At 54.0% G+C, this 15,619-nt stretch overlaps 2 protein-coding genes and 4 non-coding genes across 56 annotated transcripts; 1 reads left to right on the forward strand and 5 right to left on the reverse strand.

The window, feature by feature from the left end:
- Positions 1–1,481: 1,481 nt before the first annotated feature.
- Positions 1,482–7,110, forward strand: Acp4 (acid phosphatase 4). 2 transcript variants are annotated; one of them, XM_006986178.3, is made up of 11 exons: positions 1,482–1,870; positions 1,948–2,052; positions 2,130–2,216; positions 2,957–3,103; positions 3,677–3,775; positions 3,854–3,949; positions 4,604–4,736; positions 4,820–4,902; positions 5,290–5,417; positions 5,501–5,679; positions 5,758–6,547. In XM_006986178.3, exons 1-11 carry the CDS (start codon positions 1,760–1,762, stop codon positions 5,868–5,870), a joined length of 1,281 nt encoding a protein of 426 aa, XP_006986240.1. In that variant the 5' UTR covers positions 1,482–1,759; the 3' UTR covers positions 5,871–6,547. The 2 variants fall into 2 exon arrangements, with proteins under 2 accessions (XP_006986240.1, XP_076432350.1); XM_076576235.1 differs by lacking the exon at positions 5,758–6,547 and adding an exon at positions 6,560–7,110 and having other exon boundaries at positions 1,486–1,870.
- Positions 6,687–12,510, reverse strand: LOC102923340 (uncharacterized). 50 transcript variants are annotated; one of them, XM_076576429.1, is made up of 9 exons: positions 12,350–12,492; positions 11,845–12,024; positions 11,376–11,508; positions 11,175–11,245; positions 10,852–10,895; positions 9,395–9,460; positions 8,997–9,033; positions 8,690–8,720; positions 6,687–8,389 (listed from the first exon to the last, which is right to left on the reverse strand). In XM_076576429.1, exon 9 carries the CDS (start codon positions 8,328–8,330, stop codon positions 7,476–7,478), a length of 855 nt encoding a protein of 284 aa, XP_076432544.1. In that variant the 5' UTR covers positions 8,331–8,389; positions 8,690–8,720; positions 8,997–9,033; positions 9,395–9,460; positions 10,852–10,895; positions 11,175–11,245; positions 11,376–11,508; positions 11,845–12,024; positions 12,350–12,492; the 3' UTR covers positions 6,687–7,475. The 50 variants fall into 50 exon arrangements, with proteins under 50 accessions (XP_076432544.1, XP_076432429.1, XP_076432449.1 ...); XM_076576314.1 differs by having other exon boundaries at positions 8,997–9,037; XM_076576334.1 differs by having other exon boundaries at positions 8,997–9,037; positions 11,142–11,245.
- On the reverse strand, positions 8,461–8,552 carry LOC121827021 (small nucleolar RNA SNORD88). Its single transcript, XR_006069168.1, has one exon. It is a non-coding gene; the product is annotated as a small nucleolar RNA SNORD88 (small nucleolar RNA).
- On the reverse strand, positions 8,798–8,888 carry LOC121827017 (small nucleolar RNA SNORD88). Its single transcript, XR_006069165.1, has one exon. It is a non-coding gene; the product is annotated as a small nucleolar RNA SNORD88 (small nucleolar RNA).
- Positions 9,118–9,208, reverse strand: LOC121827019 (small nucleolar RNA SNORD88). Its single transcript, XR_006069166.1, has one exon. It is a non-coding gene; the product is annotated as a small nucleolar RNA SNORD88 (small nucleolar RNA).
- On the reverse strand, positions 10,964–11,055 carry LOC121827020 (small nucleolar RNA SNORD88). The gene has a single exon (XR_006069167.1). It is a non-coding gene; the product is annotated as a small nucleolar RNA SNORD88 (small nucleolar RNA).
- Positions 12,511–15,619: the final 3,109 nt, after the last annotated feature.

Genomic DNA, 15,619 nt, shown 5'->3' on the forward strand with positions numbered 1-15,619 from the left:
GAACTTGGTCACCACTCCGCATTGTTCCTATGGTTCTGTGTCACTTATGGCTGTCTTTTGTTTTGCTTTGGGATTAACTTGCTACTTGGACCAGGCTGGCCTTGAACTCACAGAGATCCACCTGTCTCCTGAGTGCTGAGAATAAAGACATATAGCACTGTGCCTGGCTGGGATTAACACAATTTTGGAGCCATGGTAGCACATGCCTGTTTTCTGAGCATTGGGGAAGCTGAAGTTGTAGTGTTGTGAGCCAGCCCAGGGCACAGGGTGAGTTCAAGGCTAGCCTGGGCAATGTAGTACAATTCTGTCTACAACATTAAAAAGGGGGGGGGGGAGTAAGGTGTTGTGGATAAAGATGTAGCTCAGAGACGCAGTATTTGCTCAGCAGGTGTTCAAATGATAGTAGACTGCTTTTTGGCTGCTTTCCTGAGAACCTGGGTTCAGTTATGGTGACTCACAAACATCTGTAACTCCAGTTCCAGAGGATCTAACGCCCTCTTCTGGCCTCTGTGAGCATTGCATGCACATACATACAAGCACATAAAATAAAAATAAATAAAATCATGGCCTGACGTAGTGATGCACGCCTTTAATCTCAGCACTTGAGAGGCAGAGATCTGTAAGTTTGGGGCCAGCATGGTCTATGTAGTGAGTTTTATGACAGCCAGAACTACATAGTGAGACCCTGTCTCAAACCACAACCTCAAAACAAAACAAACAAACAAACTCAAAAATTAAACAGCTGACTCCCTCTATACTAAGCCTTCCCAATTCTTGACCCATAAAACCCATGAGCAATGCAATAACAACGGCCTTAAGATATTGAGCTTGGGGCTGGGGAGGTGGCTCATTGGCCTCACAAGTATGAGGTACCGAGTTCGGTGCCCCAATACCCATGTTAAAGATCCTGGCATAATGGCATGTAACTGTAATCCCAGGGCTTGTGAGGTTGAGACAGGAGGATTACTGGAGCTTGGTCTAGCTTGAATCAGCAAGCTCCAGGTTAAGTGAGAGACCCTATCTAAAAAGATAAGGTGAATAGTGTTTGAGAAAGACACCTGCCATCTGGCCTCCACACACACATGCACTCCTGCACACACATGAACACACACATAGATTGCTAAGTTTTAGGGTCATTTGTTAAGTGGTCATAAACACAACTTCTTAGCGGTTCCTTTCTGCAAGCAGGTTCTCCAGTGCTTAATGCTCTTTGACCCATCTGGTCTGTCTTGTGAGATGAAGGCACGCAGAAGTTCCAGTAACTTGATAGTATCCCACAGCTTGTGATGGTGAGAGATTTGAACCTAGTCCGTCTACTCCTGGCTTGGGAATTTGGCTCCAGGGCTCTGTTGGTGTGGGAGAAAGTGATCTTCAAGCAGTCCAAGGGGGCCTCATAGAGTCCTGACATTTTCAAAAAGGAACAGAAAGCTTGGGGAAGCAGGGGTGGTGGGGGTGGGGTGGGGTTCCCTGTAACTACCTCTCAGCTTTGCCATTTCCTAGATGTTTCCTCAGGCAAGTCAGTGGTCCTGTTGTGCCTCAGTTTCCCCATCAGCATAGCAGAGATGCCGGTGGCTACATGGACACCTCCTGGGGGGTCTGTGAAGATGAACTGGGTTAACCCCAGACCTCCCCAGCCTGGGGCAGTGCTGTGGAGCGTGCTGGGGCCTGCGCTGCTTGCAGGGGGCTGAGCCGGAGGCTAATGAGCAGGTGAGGCCACAGCACAGACGGAGGCTGAGCTCAGCGTCTGCTCTCTGTGGAAATGGCCGAGCCTGGGTCTCAGGGCCACACTGCCGGACCCTTGCTGCTGCTGCTGCTGCTGCTGCTCCCACCCCAGGCCCTGCTAGAGGGGCCCCTGCTATTTGTGGCTCTGGTGCGCAGCCTCCCACCCCACCTGACCCACTCTCTACCTCCTAGACCAGCCCTGACCTGGTTCTCCGACATCCCCAGGTGTTCCGCCATGGCGACCGGGCCCCACTGGCCTCCTACCCCACAGATCCACACAAGGAAGCTGCCTCCACCTTGTGGCCCCGAGGCCTGGGCCAGCTGACCAAGGTGAGGAGGGAGAGGGGGTGAGGAAGAGGGCTGGGGGACAGGTGATGAGGGTCTGCTGAGGCTGCCTCTGTCCCCAGGAGGGGATCCGCCAGCAGCTGGAGCTGGGCCGATTTCTGAGGAGGCGTTATAAGGCCTTCCTGAGCCCGGAGTACAGGCGTGAAGAGGTACTTTGCTGCTGACCTTTAACCCCAGTGTCCCCTTTGGCCGTCACCTCTTGTCTTTGGTCTCTATCAGCTTGATCTGCATTCCCATGGGCTTTTGAGTTAGTAAGGAATCCACACTGACCTCTGAAACTATGGCAGTCTGACCACTGACTGGACCTCAACCTTTGTCTTGATTCCCAACTACTCCATGCTGACCTTCCGACCTTTGAACTTGATTTGGTCTTTGGTCCCTGCTTTGCCTTCCTGTGTTTCCTGGGGTGGGGTTTCTTGGGAGGGTTCTGGACCTCCACATGCTGGGCAAGCCCTCATCAGTGACAGCACCCCCAGAAGCTTCAACTTCCAACCCGGGACCTCTGCTTTCATCATGGCTGGCCTCCCTTTTCTGTCTGCTGGCATCCTTAGGCTGAGTCCTCCTGGCCCCGATCCTGATTCCTCTGAGAATTGCGTACTGAACTTGAGCTCCATGTTTTCAGTTCCCACCTTCTACATCTTGACCTCTTACCTCCAACCTCCTTGGTCTGACCTTCCTTTAACTCTCAACACCCCAGTAGACCCCTCTGACCTCTGACCCCCATCCCTACATCCAAAGTTGGAAGGCCAGACACTTGAACTCACCTTGAGTTTTAACCCTCAATGCCTGACCTTTAACCTAACCTACCCCAAACTGAATCTGCAGCTTTTGATTTGGGACACTGCCGAGCGTTGGCCCGCCCACCCCTCTGCTGTCCCCCCCCCCCCAGGTGTACATCCGCAGCACAGACTTTGACCGGACACTGGAGAGTGCACAGGCCAACCTGGCTGGGCTGTTCCCCGAAGCTGCCCCGGGGAGTCCTGAGGCCGACTGGAAGCCCATCCCAGTGCACACAGTGCCTGTGTCGGAGGACAAGGTCAGGGGCTGGATCTGATGGGAGAAACAAAGGATCTCGAGTTCAAAGTCATCCTGGGAACCTAGAGAGACTTTTTCAAAATGAAAAGTTAACAAGACGACTTGGGATGTAGGCCAGTGGTAACCCCCCCCCCCCCACACACACACCTTAGAATCCCCCAGGGAGGGACTGGGAGTGTGGCTCAGTGGTGAAGCATTAGAGTCCCCCAGTGAGGAGCTGGAGCTGTGGTTTAGAGGTAGAGGAACTGTCTAGCTTGTCCAAGGTCCTGGGTTCCATAACCAGCACCACACATACACAAAAAGGGATGGAAGCAAAGCATCCCACTGAGCTGGAGAGGGGCAGAGGCAGCCCCCAGCCAGGTGGACACACTGCTGGGCTTCCAAGCCCAGAACAGCTGAGATCAGCAAGACTGTCCCTGGTGGAACTGTCCAGAGGGGTAAGCTGTCACCCCCGCCCAGCTTAGCTGGGTACAGGGGACAGTGGGAGAGGGACAAGGCCAGGGACCCTGGCCCCATGGCCAATCGTGAGCCCCCAGACTTGCCACTGTCTTCCCTGAGCCTCAGTCTCTCTCAGTTGCTGAGGTTCCCCATGCGCAGCTGCCCCCGATACCATGAGCTGCTGCGGGAGTCCACAGAGGCCGCGGACTACCAGGAGGCCCTGAAGGGCTGGACGGTGAGTGCTGGGGGGGGGGGGGGCTGGGTGCCATGCAAGGACTGGTCAGGGCTCAGCCAGCCCTGCATCTCCACCCAGGACTTCCTGACCCGCCTGGGCAACTTCACCGGGCTGTCGCTGGTTGGAGAGCCACTCCGCAGAGCGTGGAAAGTTCTGGACACACTAATCTGTCAGGTGAGTCTTCTCCTCACCTTTCCCAGCCGGGCATTTCAAACCAGCACTTGGCCTAGCTGTTTATTAGGGCAAGTGATTTAGCCTGTGTACCCTGGTCTCCCCATCTGCACGGTGGGGCTGGTGACAGGCTGGTGGACAGTGACACCCCCTTTCCTGGTACCATTTCATTGGATCTTTCTAGAATCCCAAATGTCAGATTCCAAGGCATCTCTGGTCCCCAAGGGCTTGGTAAGGATTCTGGTCTGGTATTGCTCTGGCCCACACTGTGGTGAGCTGATCTGAGGGTTTGAATGAGGGTCAGGGTCTGGAGGGCTGGCTGTCAGCAAAGTGCTTGCCGTACAAGCCCGAGGAGTCTGGACTGCCAACACTTGCATGAAAAAGCTGGATGCAGCAGCTCACTCCTGGTGCTGAGGAGACCTTGACGGGAGGAACCCTGGGGCTCAGTGCTAGCCAGTTTGGCCTACTTGGTGAGTTCCAGGCCAGTGAGACTCTCAAACTAGGTGGTGGGCCAGGCCTGAGGAACACCTGCAGGTAACCTCTAACCTATACATGCACATGCATGCGTGCACAGGCACACACTGTACACATGCACACATGAAGCAAATGGGGGGTGACTGAGGACTCCCTCTCGAGGTCCTCTTCTTCTCTCCCCAGCGTGCCCATGGTCTCACCCTTCCATCCTGGGCCTCCCCAGACGTCCTGAGGACTCTGTCACAGATTTCAGCTCTGGATATCAGGGCACATGTGGGCCCACCCCGGGCAGCAGAAAAGGCCCAGCTGACAGGGGGTGAGGTGTAAGGCCTATGGGGGTGGGGGAGCTGTTCTTCAGGTGGGGAGGGGGTATATAAGCTCTCTGTTCCTGTCCCTCAGGGATTCTGCTGGATGCCATCCTCAGCAATTTCTCCCGGGCCCAGAGCCTGGGGCTGCCCCTCAAGATGGTCATGTACTCAGCTGTGAGTCCTTGGGAAGGACAGGGATTGGCTGCTACGTGGGTGGCAGTGGTGGTTAAGACCATGTCATCTAAGCCCACAGCCTGGGGTCACCCCTATCTCCTACAGTACCTATGGGAGACAGTAATGAAGGGGGATGTCATCTAAGCCCACAGCCTGGGGTCACCCCTATCTCCTACAGTACCTATGGGAGACAGTAATGAAGGGGGAGGGGCCTGAGGAGCTCTAGTCCCCCTTCAAGGACTGTTAAACAGAACTGCCAGGAACAACTAACATGTCTGGACAATCACAGAATGTCCATGGTGTGCGTGGGAGTGGCCCGGAGTTATTTCTAAGGGTGCTAGAAGCATTCTGGGTCCTAATTCACCTCCCCCAATGGATTCTCTGTAGCATGACAGCACCCTGCTGGCCCTCCAGGGGGCCCTGGGCCTCTACGACGGGAACACCCCACCTTACGCTGCCTGCATGGCCTTTGAGTTCCGGGGGAGCTCCAGGGAACCCGAGGAAGAAGATGGAGAGTGAGGATGGGTGATGGCTTGGCACTGGGTGGGATGAGCTCTTAGGAGGGAATAGGCCGTACCACTGTCCTCTCCACCACCAGGAATGTCACCGTCTCTCTCATCTACCGGAATGACACCTCCAGCCCACCCCTGCCACTGAAGGTTCCCGGGTGCCCAGCCCCCTGTCCGCTTGGGCGCTTCCAGCAGCTGACTGCTCCAGCCAGGCCTCCAGCTCGTGGGGCCCCCTGCCATGGTTCCTATGAGTCCACCAGCCCCCCAGGTGACAGCCCTCTGCGCAGGGGTGGGAGCGGGGTGTTCCCAAGGCCTGGGATTCACAACCCCCATGTTCTTCCTGCAGCCACGGTGCCCCTTCTGGCCGGAGCTGTGGCAGTGCTGGCTGTGCTGAGCCTGGGGCTTGGCCTACTGGCCTGGAGGCCCAGCTGCCTGAGGGCCCTGGGAGGGGCTGTATGAGGGGGAACGCATAAACACAAAAGCACCCCCTCAGCTGACACTGGATCCCAACACGTGTGCTCACCTGCTGCTCTGACTTGTCACTTACTGTGCTCGCGCGCGTGGGAATGAAGGCTGGGTGGGCCCCAGGCACTGGGCATGTCTCTACAGTCAGGTGCCATACATACAGGTGGCAGGCAATAAGCACGTGTGCAGGTGAGAGCCTATAGGACTGAACTGTCCTTAAGGAACTCTGCTCCCAGTAATTACAGATGGAGATGGGGGTCTCCAGGGTACTGGCTAAGGTAACCAGTCTTCTAGAAGCCCCACCCTCACCACTCTCCTAAGTTCTCCCTGAAGTGGGGAAGCTCCTGATGGATGTGGTGATGAGCCTGCACCTAGGACTGCCACTGCAGGACCCCACCCCCTACTGACCAGCAACCATGCCACTGGCATCCCTGGAGCCCCCCGCCAACACTGGGAAGTCAATGGGTGTTCTTTCTTGAGGTGGCCAGGCTCCTCTCTGGGGGAGGTACAAGACTAAAGATCCTGAGGAAGCTATGGAGCACACCTTGGGACCCCAGGACAGCCTGAGCTCAAGGGTCTGGTTCACAAGAAGCAGAATACACTCAAACCCAACGCAGGCTGCAGGGTAGGGGCTAAGGCCGGCCAGTGGCTGACTGGCCCACCAGCCCACCTTTCCTCACCAGACCGCTGGAGCATCCTCTGGAAACAGGCCAGAGGTGGGCAAGTGCACCTGTGCCTCACCTGCCCTGGACCCAGCTCGTCCTCCCGAATCTACCCACGCCGGGACCAAGTCAAACAGCACACCCAGCGGAGGGCGATGAAGCAGCCATTTAATAGGAACTCGCGGAGGCAGAAGCTCCAGGGCTGCCCGCCTCGCCCCTCCACTAGATCCAGATCTACATTGGCCAGGGGACATGTGTGCAGCCAGGGACACCAGACCCAGCTGGAAGGTGCTTCAAAAGGGAAGGGCATGGCCAAAAGAAAACAGGGACAGGGTCCCCAGAGCAAAGTCCTTACAAAAGGGGGCTCTCCTCCCCCCAAAACCAAAGTGTCACATAAGCTCAAAATAAAATATAAAGTAAAAATGCTGCATTAGAAAAGTTCACAATATTAAGTCTTTAAAATAGGGAGCCTGGCCCTAAAGTGTCAACCCCCCAGTAAAAGTACATGAAGTGTGGCCTACACCTAAAATACTGTTAAGTGTTGCATTGAAAAAGTAAAAAATTCAAGATGGCCTGTATGTAGTGCTTTGGGGCCCATGTGGAGGCAGAGGGGCGGGGACCCTGATGTGGCAGCCCACCTCAGCATGGCCTTATGCTCCAACTCAAGGGGTTTAACTCCAGGGCCACTAGCACCCTAGACTCACAGCAAATGGCCGGCCACCTGTGGCTCACTTCCCACATGGACTGCGTGGCCGGGGACATGCACACCTCTCTTTGGGGGTCCACTGAACTTGGCACTAAATGCTGGAGGGACACAAATGTGGGAAAGGGGCTTGCCAAGCTCTTTCCTGGTGGCCTAGGCTGCAGGCAGCCTCTGCACTTCACCTCCCCACCTTCAACCCCGGGGTACGCGTGTGCGCTCAAAGCCAGTCCAGGTCTAGTCGTGCCGCACAGGGGGCTCTTCCCCACAGGCCTGGTCGGAGTAGGGGGGAGGTGGGGGCTGCTCCTCAGCCAGCCCATAGCCGGGCTGGCCACGACTGCGCTTGGCTTCTTTGATGTACAGTTCCAGGAGCACCTTGGTGGGCTGCCTGTCTACTTGCTCCCGGGGCACGCCGTGGCTGAGCAGCCAGCCCAGGAGGTCCTTTCGAGTTGGGTTGGGCCCCAGCATGAGCTTGGTGCGGCCTGGCTGGCTCTGGCGCCAGAGCAGACCCACGTCAGCAATGGTCTGGATCTCCATCACAGCCTCTAGTACTGTCATGCCGCGCACCAGCAGGCTGACCAGCGAGAGCCGCAGCTCGGAGGGTGCTGCTGTGAGCAGGCGCCGCTGCAGGCCCTGAGTGAAGGCCACATCCTCTGGGGCCAGGTCCACAGGCCCCTCTGGGTCAAGGTAGATCCACTCAATCATACCCAGCTCACGAACCAGTTGGATGCCTTCCTCCATGGTGGTCCAAGGCCTGAAGGGCAGCTGCGTGGCCTCAAAATGCAGGGAAGATTCCCAGCGCTGGCGCCAGGCCTGCAGCAGCCAGCTCAGCAGCGTCTGGCAGCCACCCCCCCGCAGGGCCTTGCAGCGGTAGTTAAAGATGGCATCGTGGGTGAGGTCACCCAGCAGCCCCAGCTCCCCGGAATTCAGGGACAGGGCCGGGCCTCCCTGGTCATACACCCGCAGGATCCAGGTGACCATGAGCTCGTTGGGGTTTTGCTTGAAACGCCGTGAGATAGCCAAGAGCTCCGTGTATGTGTAGTAGCGGTCCCCCCGGCCTATCTGGGTGGGTACCAGCACTCTCTCCGCCATGGCCCTACAGCCTCAAGGCAAGGACAGCAAGAGGGCTGGAGGCAATGCTGCTGCAGAGGCTGCAAAAAGGCATAAGGCATGCTAGCAGGTGACAAAGGGCCACGCCCCCAGCTAGCACCCCCTCCAACGGAAACCCCTCAGAAGCCCGGAGTCAAAGGTCCCGGGGTCACGCAACACACCATCAGGGTGGTCAGAGCCCAGTGCTGGACATCATGGGGGTTACCAAGAGCAGTAGGACAGGATGCCTCCTGACCACCTCGTCCAGCTTCTTTACCCATCCCCATGTCTGCACACAGCTCATGGGACTAGAATTAAGACCCTGACCCTACCCCTACCCCAGACAGCCCCTCTGTTCTTACCCGGAGGAAGCAGGCTGTCCGCAGGAACCACCTGTAGGCAGGAAGGCAAGGGGAAAGAAGCTGGTAAGGAAGACCATGATACCCCCACTCACCCCCTCCTTGTAGCCAGGACCCCTCAGACCCCAGGGTGTCAAAGGTCCCTGGGGGGCACCGTGTCCTCAGGGTGGTCAGAGCCCAGTGCTGGACATCACGGGGGTCCCTCAGCAGACACTGACAGGATTTCTTACAGTACAAGCAGAGTCTAACTGAGCAGTAAGTACTAGCAGTATTGAGACCCCACCCACCCCCAGGCAACCCTTCTGCTTACCCGGAGGGAAGCCTGGCTGTCTGAAGGAACTGTCTGTCTGTCTGCAGGAGAAGAGGGGAAAGTGGCTGGTGAGACGCACGCACGAAGAGCACAACTTCTCCGTCTACTCCCTTTGCAGCCAGGACCCCTCAGGCCCCAGGGTGTCAAAGGTCCCTGGGGGGCACCGTGTCCTCAGGGTGGTCAGAGCCCAGTGCTGGACATCACAGGGGTCCTGGTAATATCAACACTCTCCATCTCTTAGGCCCCAGGGGGATAGTATAGCGCAGTGCTCAGACATTCAGGCAAGAGAATGGCTGACACTTGGTTTCTGAGAAAGCAGACCTCCCTGTGACACTCCCGACATGCCTCTACCCCAAAGAGGACCACAGACGCACACTCCCACACCCCATCTTACTCACGTAGTTTTGTATGTAACCCAGGCTGGACGTGAACTCAGGATCCTCCTGCCTCAGCCACCTGGAATGCTGGGAGTATAAGCAGGTGCCACAGTTATCCCTCACTGTCCACCCTGACCCTGCACACTGCCTTCCATATGCTCTGCTGCCAACAGACTGAGGCTGCTTTGTCCTTGGGAATGTGTGGCACATGAGGCAGTCCTGGGCCCACAGCTCAGCTCTAGGCCCGTTTGGAATTCCCAGGACGTAGTGAACATGTACCTCAATGGCTTCTGCCCTTCCTCCAGGCCTATTTACCCCAAAGCAACTCTTCGACCTGCCTGAGCTTGAGGCCAGCAACACTGTTCCACACTGCACTTGGGGAAGGATGACTTTGCCAGAGGAGGAGGAGACCTGCCTATTGCTAGGATCCTGCTGGGATTTGCTGAACTCATTTTCCTCAAATGCTGTGGCCTTCTCCTCCACCCAACAGGGAGGGTCTTGTTATGTAGCCCAGGTTGGCCTTGAACTTATCCTGCTCTGCTCTGCTTTAAGTTCTCACACAAGTGCTCAATTATTTAGCAACCATAAGCCTCAATTTTGTGCAGACATAAGCGGTCCAAAGACGTAGCCACACAATTAAGAATGAAAAATTCAGCCCCAGAAACGCCCATTTCAGGTGCTTATAAGCCCTATATGGTTGTGGGGTGGACAATGGGCACATTTCTGACAGTGGAGTGGACCATGGACACAGGCTACAGGAACGAGGTCTCCCTAGCCACCTGCCAGTATTTTCTCCTTTTCAGTTCTCCTATCTTTGCCTACCGAGACTCCATGCGTCACTCAGTGATATGCAGGACACCTCGTTACTAGCCCAAGCCCAGTATGGTCAGATAGAAAACACAGCCATTGTTCTCCCTGTCCCCAACACCCAAAAAACAAGGAGAAATTCTCCTAGAGCTGAGAACTTGTTCTTTTACAGATAACACACATTCCCGTCTTCTGATAAACATTGCTATTTTAATAATGACTCCTATGTAAATTCAAGGTTTTTTTTTAAAAGTATCATTTTTATGTACAAATGATTTAAGGATTCTCAAAAGCACACTGTATTCAGCCCAAAATCCAGTGGTCAGATGATAATGCTGACAGCCATTTTGTTCCTTCTACTGAGTTTGAAAACCAGGTCCCTTCTGCACCTTACCACCTTACCTGCACCCAGCCCTTACCCCTGGAAGGCAGGAAACACTGCCACCCCCCCTTGATGTGCGTCTGCTCCGCCTAGCACCCAGATTTAAGTGAGACGGCTCACTGACCAGTATGGAGTTTGAGCAGCAGGGCTGACTGGTCTCGTACGTGAGAATTTTAATATGTAACATTCCCATAATTACTGGTCCATTAGACCCCAAATTATAGAAAGTCACCCTAGAGGAAGGTATTCTATTTTAGGTGTAGAGAGATCAAGAAGTAAAGGTTCTCACCACGATGAGATGATGGTGGGCGGCTACTTGGCTTCAAGATACACCTGTAACACAGGAAGGACTTGGTGAGGGTGTATGCATGGGGACAGGTGTAGAAAGAACACCAAAACCAGAGCCCCTCAGACCCCCAGGTGTCAAAGGTCCTGGAGGGGCACTGTGTCCTCAAGGATGATCGGAGCCCAGTGCTAAACATCATGGGAGCCTCAGACCTTCTGCAATGTGAAGGCCGCTTGCCTGCAGGGATGGTGGCCAAGCTATAAACACAAAATCCACTAGATGCCCCAACTTGCCCAGTGACAGGTCCACAGATTTTCCCTATGTACCCGCGGCATGAAGACGACTCTGCTGCTCCCCTGTCTTGGCTGTCTCTGCTAGTAACCTTGAAAAATAAAACCTGTGAAGACACAAGTCCCTCTGAAGAACCTGATTGGAGGAACCAAGGGGTTGTTCTATGGAGAAAAACCAAATAAAACCGACAAAAAACCCAAACCCAAAGATACAAGTGATATGGACAAGGACCGTACTCAGCCAGATTTGAACCACCGGTGAAAGGCATCCGGGAGATGGCTTCGCAATGAACACAAAGAGAACAGCAGGATCCCAGGAGGAAAGTCTAATCAAGTGTGATAATGGCACGGACCAGTGGGCAGAAAAAGGCTGTTTTGGAGGGGAACGTGTGGTTAAAATATTTTGGGTGAAATATGTAATTTAATTCCTTTCTTTTTTTTTTCCCCCCAAGACAGGGTTTCTCTGTGTAGTTTTGGTGCCTGTCCTGGATCTCGCTCTGTAGACCAGGCTGGCCTCGAACTCACAGAGATCCGCCTGTCTCTGCCTCCCAAGTGATGAGATTAAAGGCGTGCGCCACCGCCTCCCGGCTGTAATTTACTTTCAAAATTCGAGCAGCTGGGATGACATACCGCCAGGCCCAACACTGTATCAGTATTCTTGCAGGTGGAAAAAAGGCCTGACTTCCTTTCTCCTGTCTACTCCTACCTGGTGCTCCGAAGCAATCCAGTCCTCCACGTGCACTCACTTCCGCCTTGGTAACTCCGTATCTTGTATCTGCCCCTACACCCCATCCTCCTCCAGCCCTCAAGTGTTCTAGGTTGCACAAAAATGTCAAAATCCCACACGGGAGGAGGGGCAGTGGCAGAGATTTCCTACGGAGAGAACCTGCAGGTAGCACGGGGCTGTCACCGGGAGGAAAATCCTATGTCACACACACCCCCTCCCTGTCACCTAAAAACGGGTAAGATGGCGGACAAGACCCGCGACGTGAGCAGCAGAAATGGCGTAGCCCGGCTCAGGCACAGACAAAGGAAGGCCCGTCCCGGCATCCACAGCTCCACACACCTGGCGGAAGGCATCATCCCCGAAAGTGCCCGCATCCGCCCTTTCAGGGGACACCCCGGTTCCACCCCCGGCGAGCCCGCGGCCCCAAGCAGCGCCCTTGAACCCGTCCACGCGACAGGCACACCCACGAGCAGGCCACCGATACCTCCGGACACGCGCTCCCTAGGGCGCACGGCGGCACCCCAGACCGGACGGCGCCGAGACCAACCTCGAGGAACCGCGCCGCACACACACCCGACCCAGCACGCTCGCCTCAAGCGCGCGCCAGCGCCGCGAGTCCCATTTTATAGCGCGCGCCGCCTGTCAGTCCCGCCCACCGCGCCCGCCAGGCCCCGCCCCCGGCGTCCCTCAGGCTCCGCCCCGAGGCAGCCTACACTGGAGCCTTTGCTGGGAACCACGCTTTGACGGCAGAAGAAAGAATAAGCGTCCGTTGCCGCTAGAATATTCTTGATCAGAACATAAGATCTGTTGTCTCCGAAGAGTACTAAAAGGATAAAGAGCATATCTGGACAGCTCTTCCGTCACTCTTGTCTGGCAGTTCTTGAAGCAGCCTCCAGGAGGAGGCGGGACGAGAAAGGCCCTCGAGGGATAGGCGGGGTCAGAACCGGAAACCATGGACTTGCCAGCGCGGCTGGGGAGCAAGTGCCCGCAGCAGAGGTTGGGTTACGCTTAAAGGGCCCACCCAACAGAGGTCGCCGCCGCAGCGCGGGAGGCGGGACCAAGCCCGGGCTCACAGGGAAGCCCGGCGTGGTGCAGTTAGAGGCGAATGTGATCTGTGATGGGCAGCGTCCTAGCAGAGACGCTAGGGCGGAATGGCGGGGACTCCCTGTACCTGAGGGAGGGTGGCTTGCATCTGGACCGCTGGGTCTGAGGGAGGAGGACTGGGACCTGGACATCCAGGTCTAGGGGAGGAGGGCTGAGGTGTGGACCTCTGGATCTGAGGGAGGAGGTGGGGGTCTGGACCCATAGGTCTTAGGGAGAAAGGTCAGGGCTCTGAATTATTGGTTGGGCTGGAGTGTCTCAAGCACAAAACTAATAGAGGATTTGTTTTTGTTTTTAAAAAGTCTGTACCTCATACCATTTCAAAAGTTCACACAGCACACAATTGGACATGGATTTTTTTTTTTACTCTACGAACATACACATTGGGTAACGGTTTTTCTTTCTCCTTTTCTTCTTCTTCAATTTGCTCTCCAAATAGTCTTTCCATATCAGTGCCTATGGAGCTGTTACATTCTTTAAGCCATAGCTGCAATCCTTCATGAGACCCGAGTGTCCTTTGTTCCACTGACCCCTGCTCGTTAGGGCTCTTCTTTCCATTGAGGAGATTTGTCCTGGAACCTAATGGTCTGAAGTAAAGGGGAAGGGGTTGATTCCTCTCTTAGGTATGTGAATGAGTTTCCATTCTGGCTGCTGGCTCACACCAGAGGAAAGGCAATATTCTCAACAAGGCTGGTAGTGGTGCCTTTCTGTGTGTTCTCAGGGCCTTACCTTCCTCCCTCACTTGTGGTCTTCCTGATCTCTGTGGAACCTACAAAGTCCGTCTCTGCCCAGGACCTTTGGCATGTACCATTCTCTCTGCATTTCAAGCAACTCCAATCCACATGGCTCCCTTGTTGGGGAATATTTGTTTACACTGTGAAGATGTATCTTTGCCAAGGTGTCTTCTGATTGAGTTAATAAAGATCTGAGTGGCCAATAGCTAGGCAGGAAGAGGTTAGGCGGGACATCCAGAGACAGATGACTCTGGGAAGAAGAAAGGCAGAGTTGCCAGCCAGACACGGAGGAAATGGGAGGCTCAAGATGGAAGAGAGGTAAAGCCATGCGGCAGAACACAGATTAAAAAATATGGGTTAATTTAAGTTATAAGAGCTAGTTGAGACAAGCCTAAGCTAAAGGCCAATCTTTTATCATTAATAATAAGTCTCCATGTCATTTGGGAGCTGGCTGGCAGGACAGAGAAAGACTCATTACACTCCCTCCTTCTCCAGTCACCTTTGTTCATCTGTCATCTTGGCAGAGAATCCCCAGATTACCTCCACTCCAGATAATCTGCCTGCGTGTAGGGATTATGGGCTGTATAAATGGAGAAAGCTGAGTACCAGTGTTCGTGTCCCTCTGCTTCCTGACTGCAGATGCAGTGTGACTAGCTGCCTCCTCAAGCTCCTGCCTCCTGACCCCCTAACCCCAGGTGATGGACTGTACTTTTAACTGTGAACCTTTTCCCTTAAGTTGCTTTTACCAGGGTGTTTTCATCATAGCAACAGAAAAATAAATAAGACACCTCCTCTCTTTCCTCATAGCATGGATTCCCTCACATCTCATCTGGTTCCTTATGGGCACAGGCTTTGTATTCCTCTGCACAGGATTGGGGCTGTGTTTATTGATCATTCTTACAGACCTAGTGTAATGCATATAGCTGTAGCTCCTCTTTAAAAATGGACACATTTGCTGGGGGTGTGGCTCACTTGGTAGAGTACCTGCCTAGTTTGTAGGAAGTGTTGGCTTCAATTCCTAACATTATGTAAACTAGGCATGGTTGTGGCCAACTGTAATGCCAACAAGAGATGCAGAATTTAGGTTCCATCTTGACTACATAGTAAGTTCCAAACCAGCCTGGAATACATGAGAAAGTGTCTAATTTTTTTTTAAATTAAAATGTATTTATTTTGGATTTATATGTGTGAGTGTTTTGCTTGCATGTGTGCCTGTGTACTACGGGTGTGCCTGGTGCCCTCAGAGGTCGGAAGAGTGTTGAAACTGGAGTTAAGGGTGGTTGTGAGCTGCCATGTGAGTTTTGGGAATCAAGCCCTGATCCTCTGCAAAAGCAAGTGCTCTTAACAGCTGAGCCATCTGTCCAGCCCCTTGCAGGTTTTTTTTTTGATAACACAATTGTGCAGTTCTTTTTTTTCAAATTTATTTGTGTGTGTGTGTGTGTGTGTGTGTGTGTGTGTGTGTGTGTGTGTGTGTGTTGGGGGTTATTTGTGTATGCATGGGTGTAGTACCTGCAGAGGCCAAAAGAGGGCAAGAGATCCCCTAGAGCTGGAGTTACAGGCAGCATGAGGCACCCAACAAGGATGCTGGTAACTGAACTCAGTCTTCTGGGAAAGCAAGCAAACACTCTTAACTACTAAGCCATCTCTCCAGCCTTTTGATTGTGCAGTTCTTGGATGTGAACTTTGTAGATAATATTATCATATGGTGATGTCAAAAGGTTGGACCTGTATAGTACATCATTGCCTCTACTCTGTAGACAAGAAAACTGAGTCCCAAGTCAACCTTGCTGTGAGTCATAGAGCTAGTGAGAGTCTCTAACCTGTGAGAATAAGAAAAGGAGAGCCTCATTCCCTCTGCAGGAGGTAGGTGGTGGGGGACCTGGGAAGTGATGGGCTTTTTACTTCCGTATCAACCCTTC

Source organism: Peromyscus maniculatus, chromosome 1, assembly GCF_049852395.1.
Source record: "Peromyscus maniculatus bairdii isolate BWxNUB_F1_BW_parent chromosome 1, HU_Pman_BW_mat_3.1, whole genome shotgun sequence".
Taxonomy (NCBI): domain Eukaryota; kingdom Metazoa; phylum Chordata; class Mammalia; order Rodentia; family Cricetidae; genus Peromyscus; species Peromyscus maniculatus.

Excerpts from the sequence above, each read along its gene's own strand:
- LOC102923340 (XM_042274134.2), bottom strand. The coding sequence starts at position 8,330 with ATGGCGGAGAGAGTGCTGGTACCCACCCAGATAGGCCGGGGGGACCGC.
- Acp4 (XM_076576235.1), top strand. The coding sequence starts at position 1,760 with ATGGCCGAGCCTGGGTCTCAGGGCCACACTGCCGGACCCTTGCTGCTG. Across the intron at positions 5,418-5,500 it reads CCCGAGGAAGAAGATGGAGA|GAATGTCACCGTCTCTCTCA; the intron begins GTGAGGATGGGT and ends CTCCACCACCAG. Across the intron at positions 5,680-6,559 it reads TGAGTCCACCAGCCCCCCAG|ACCGCTGGAGCATCCTCTGG; the intron begins GTGACAGCCCTC and ends TTTCCTCACCAG.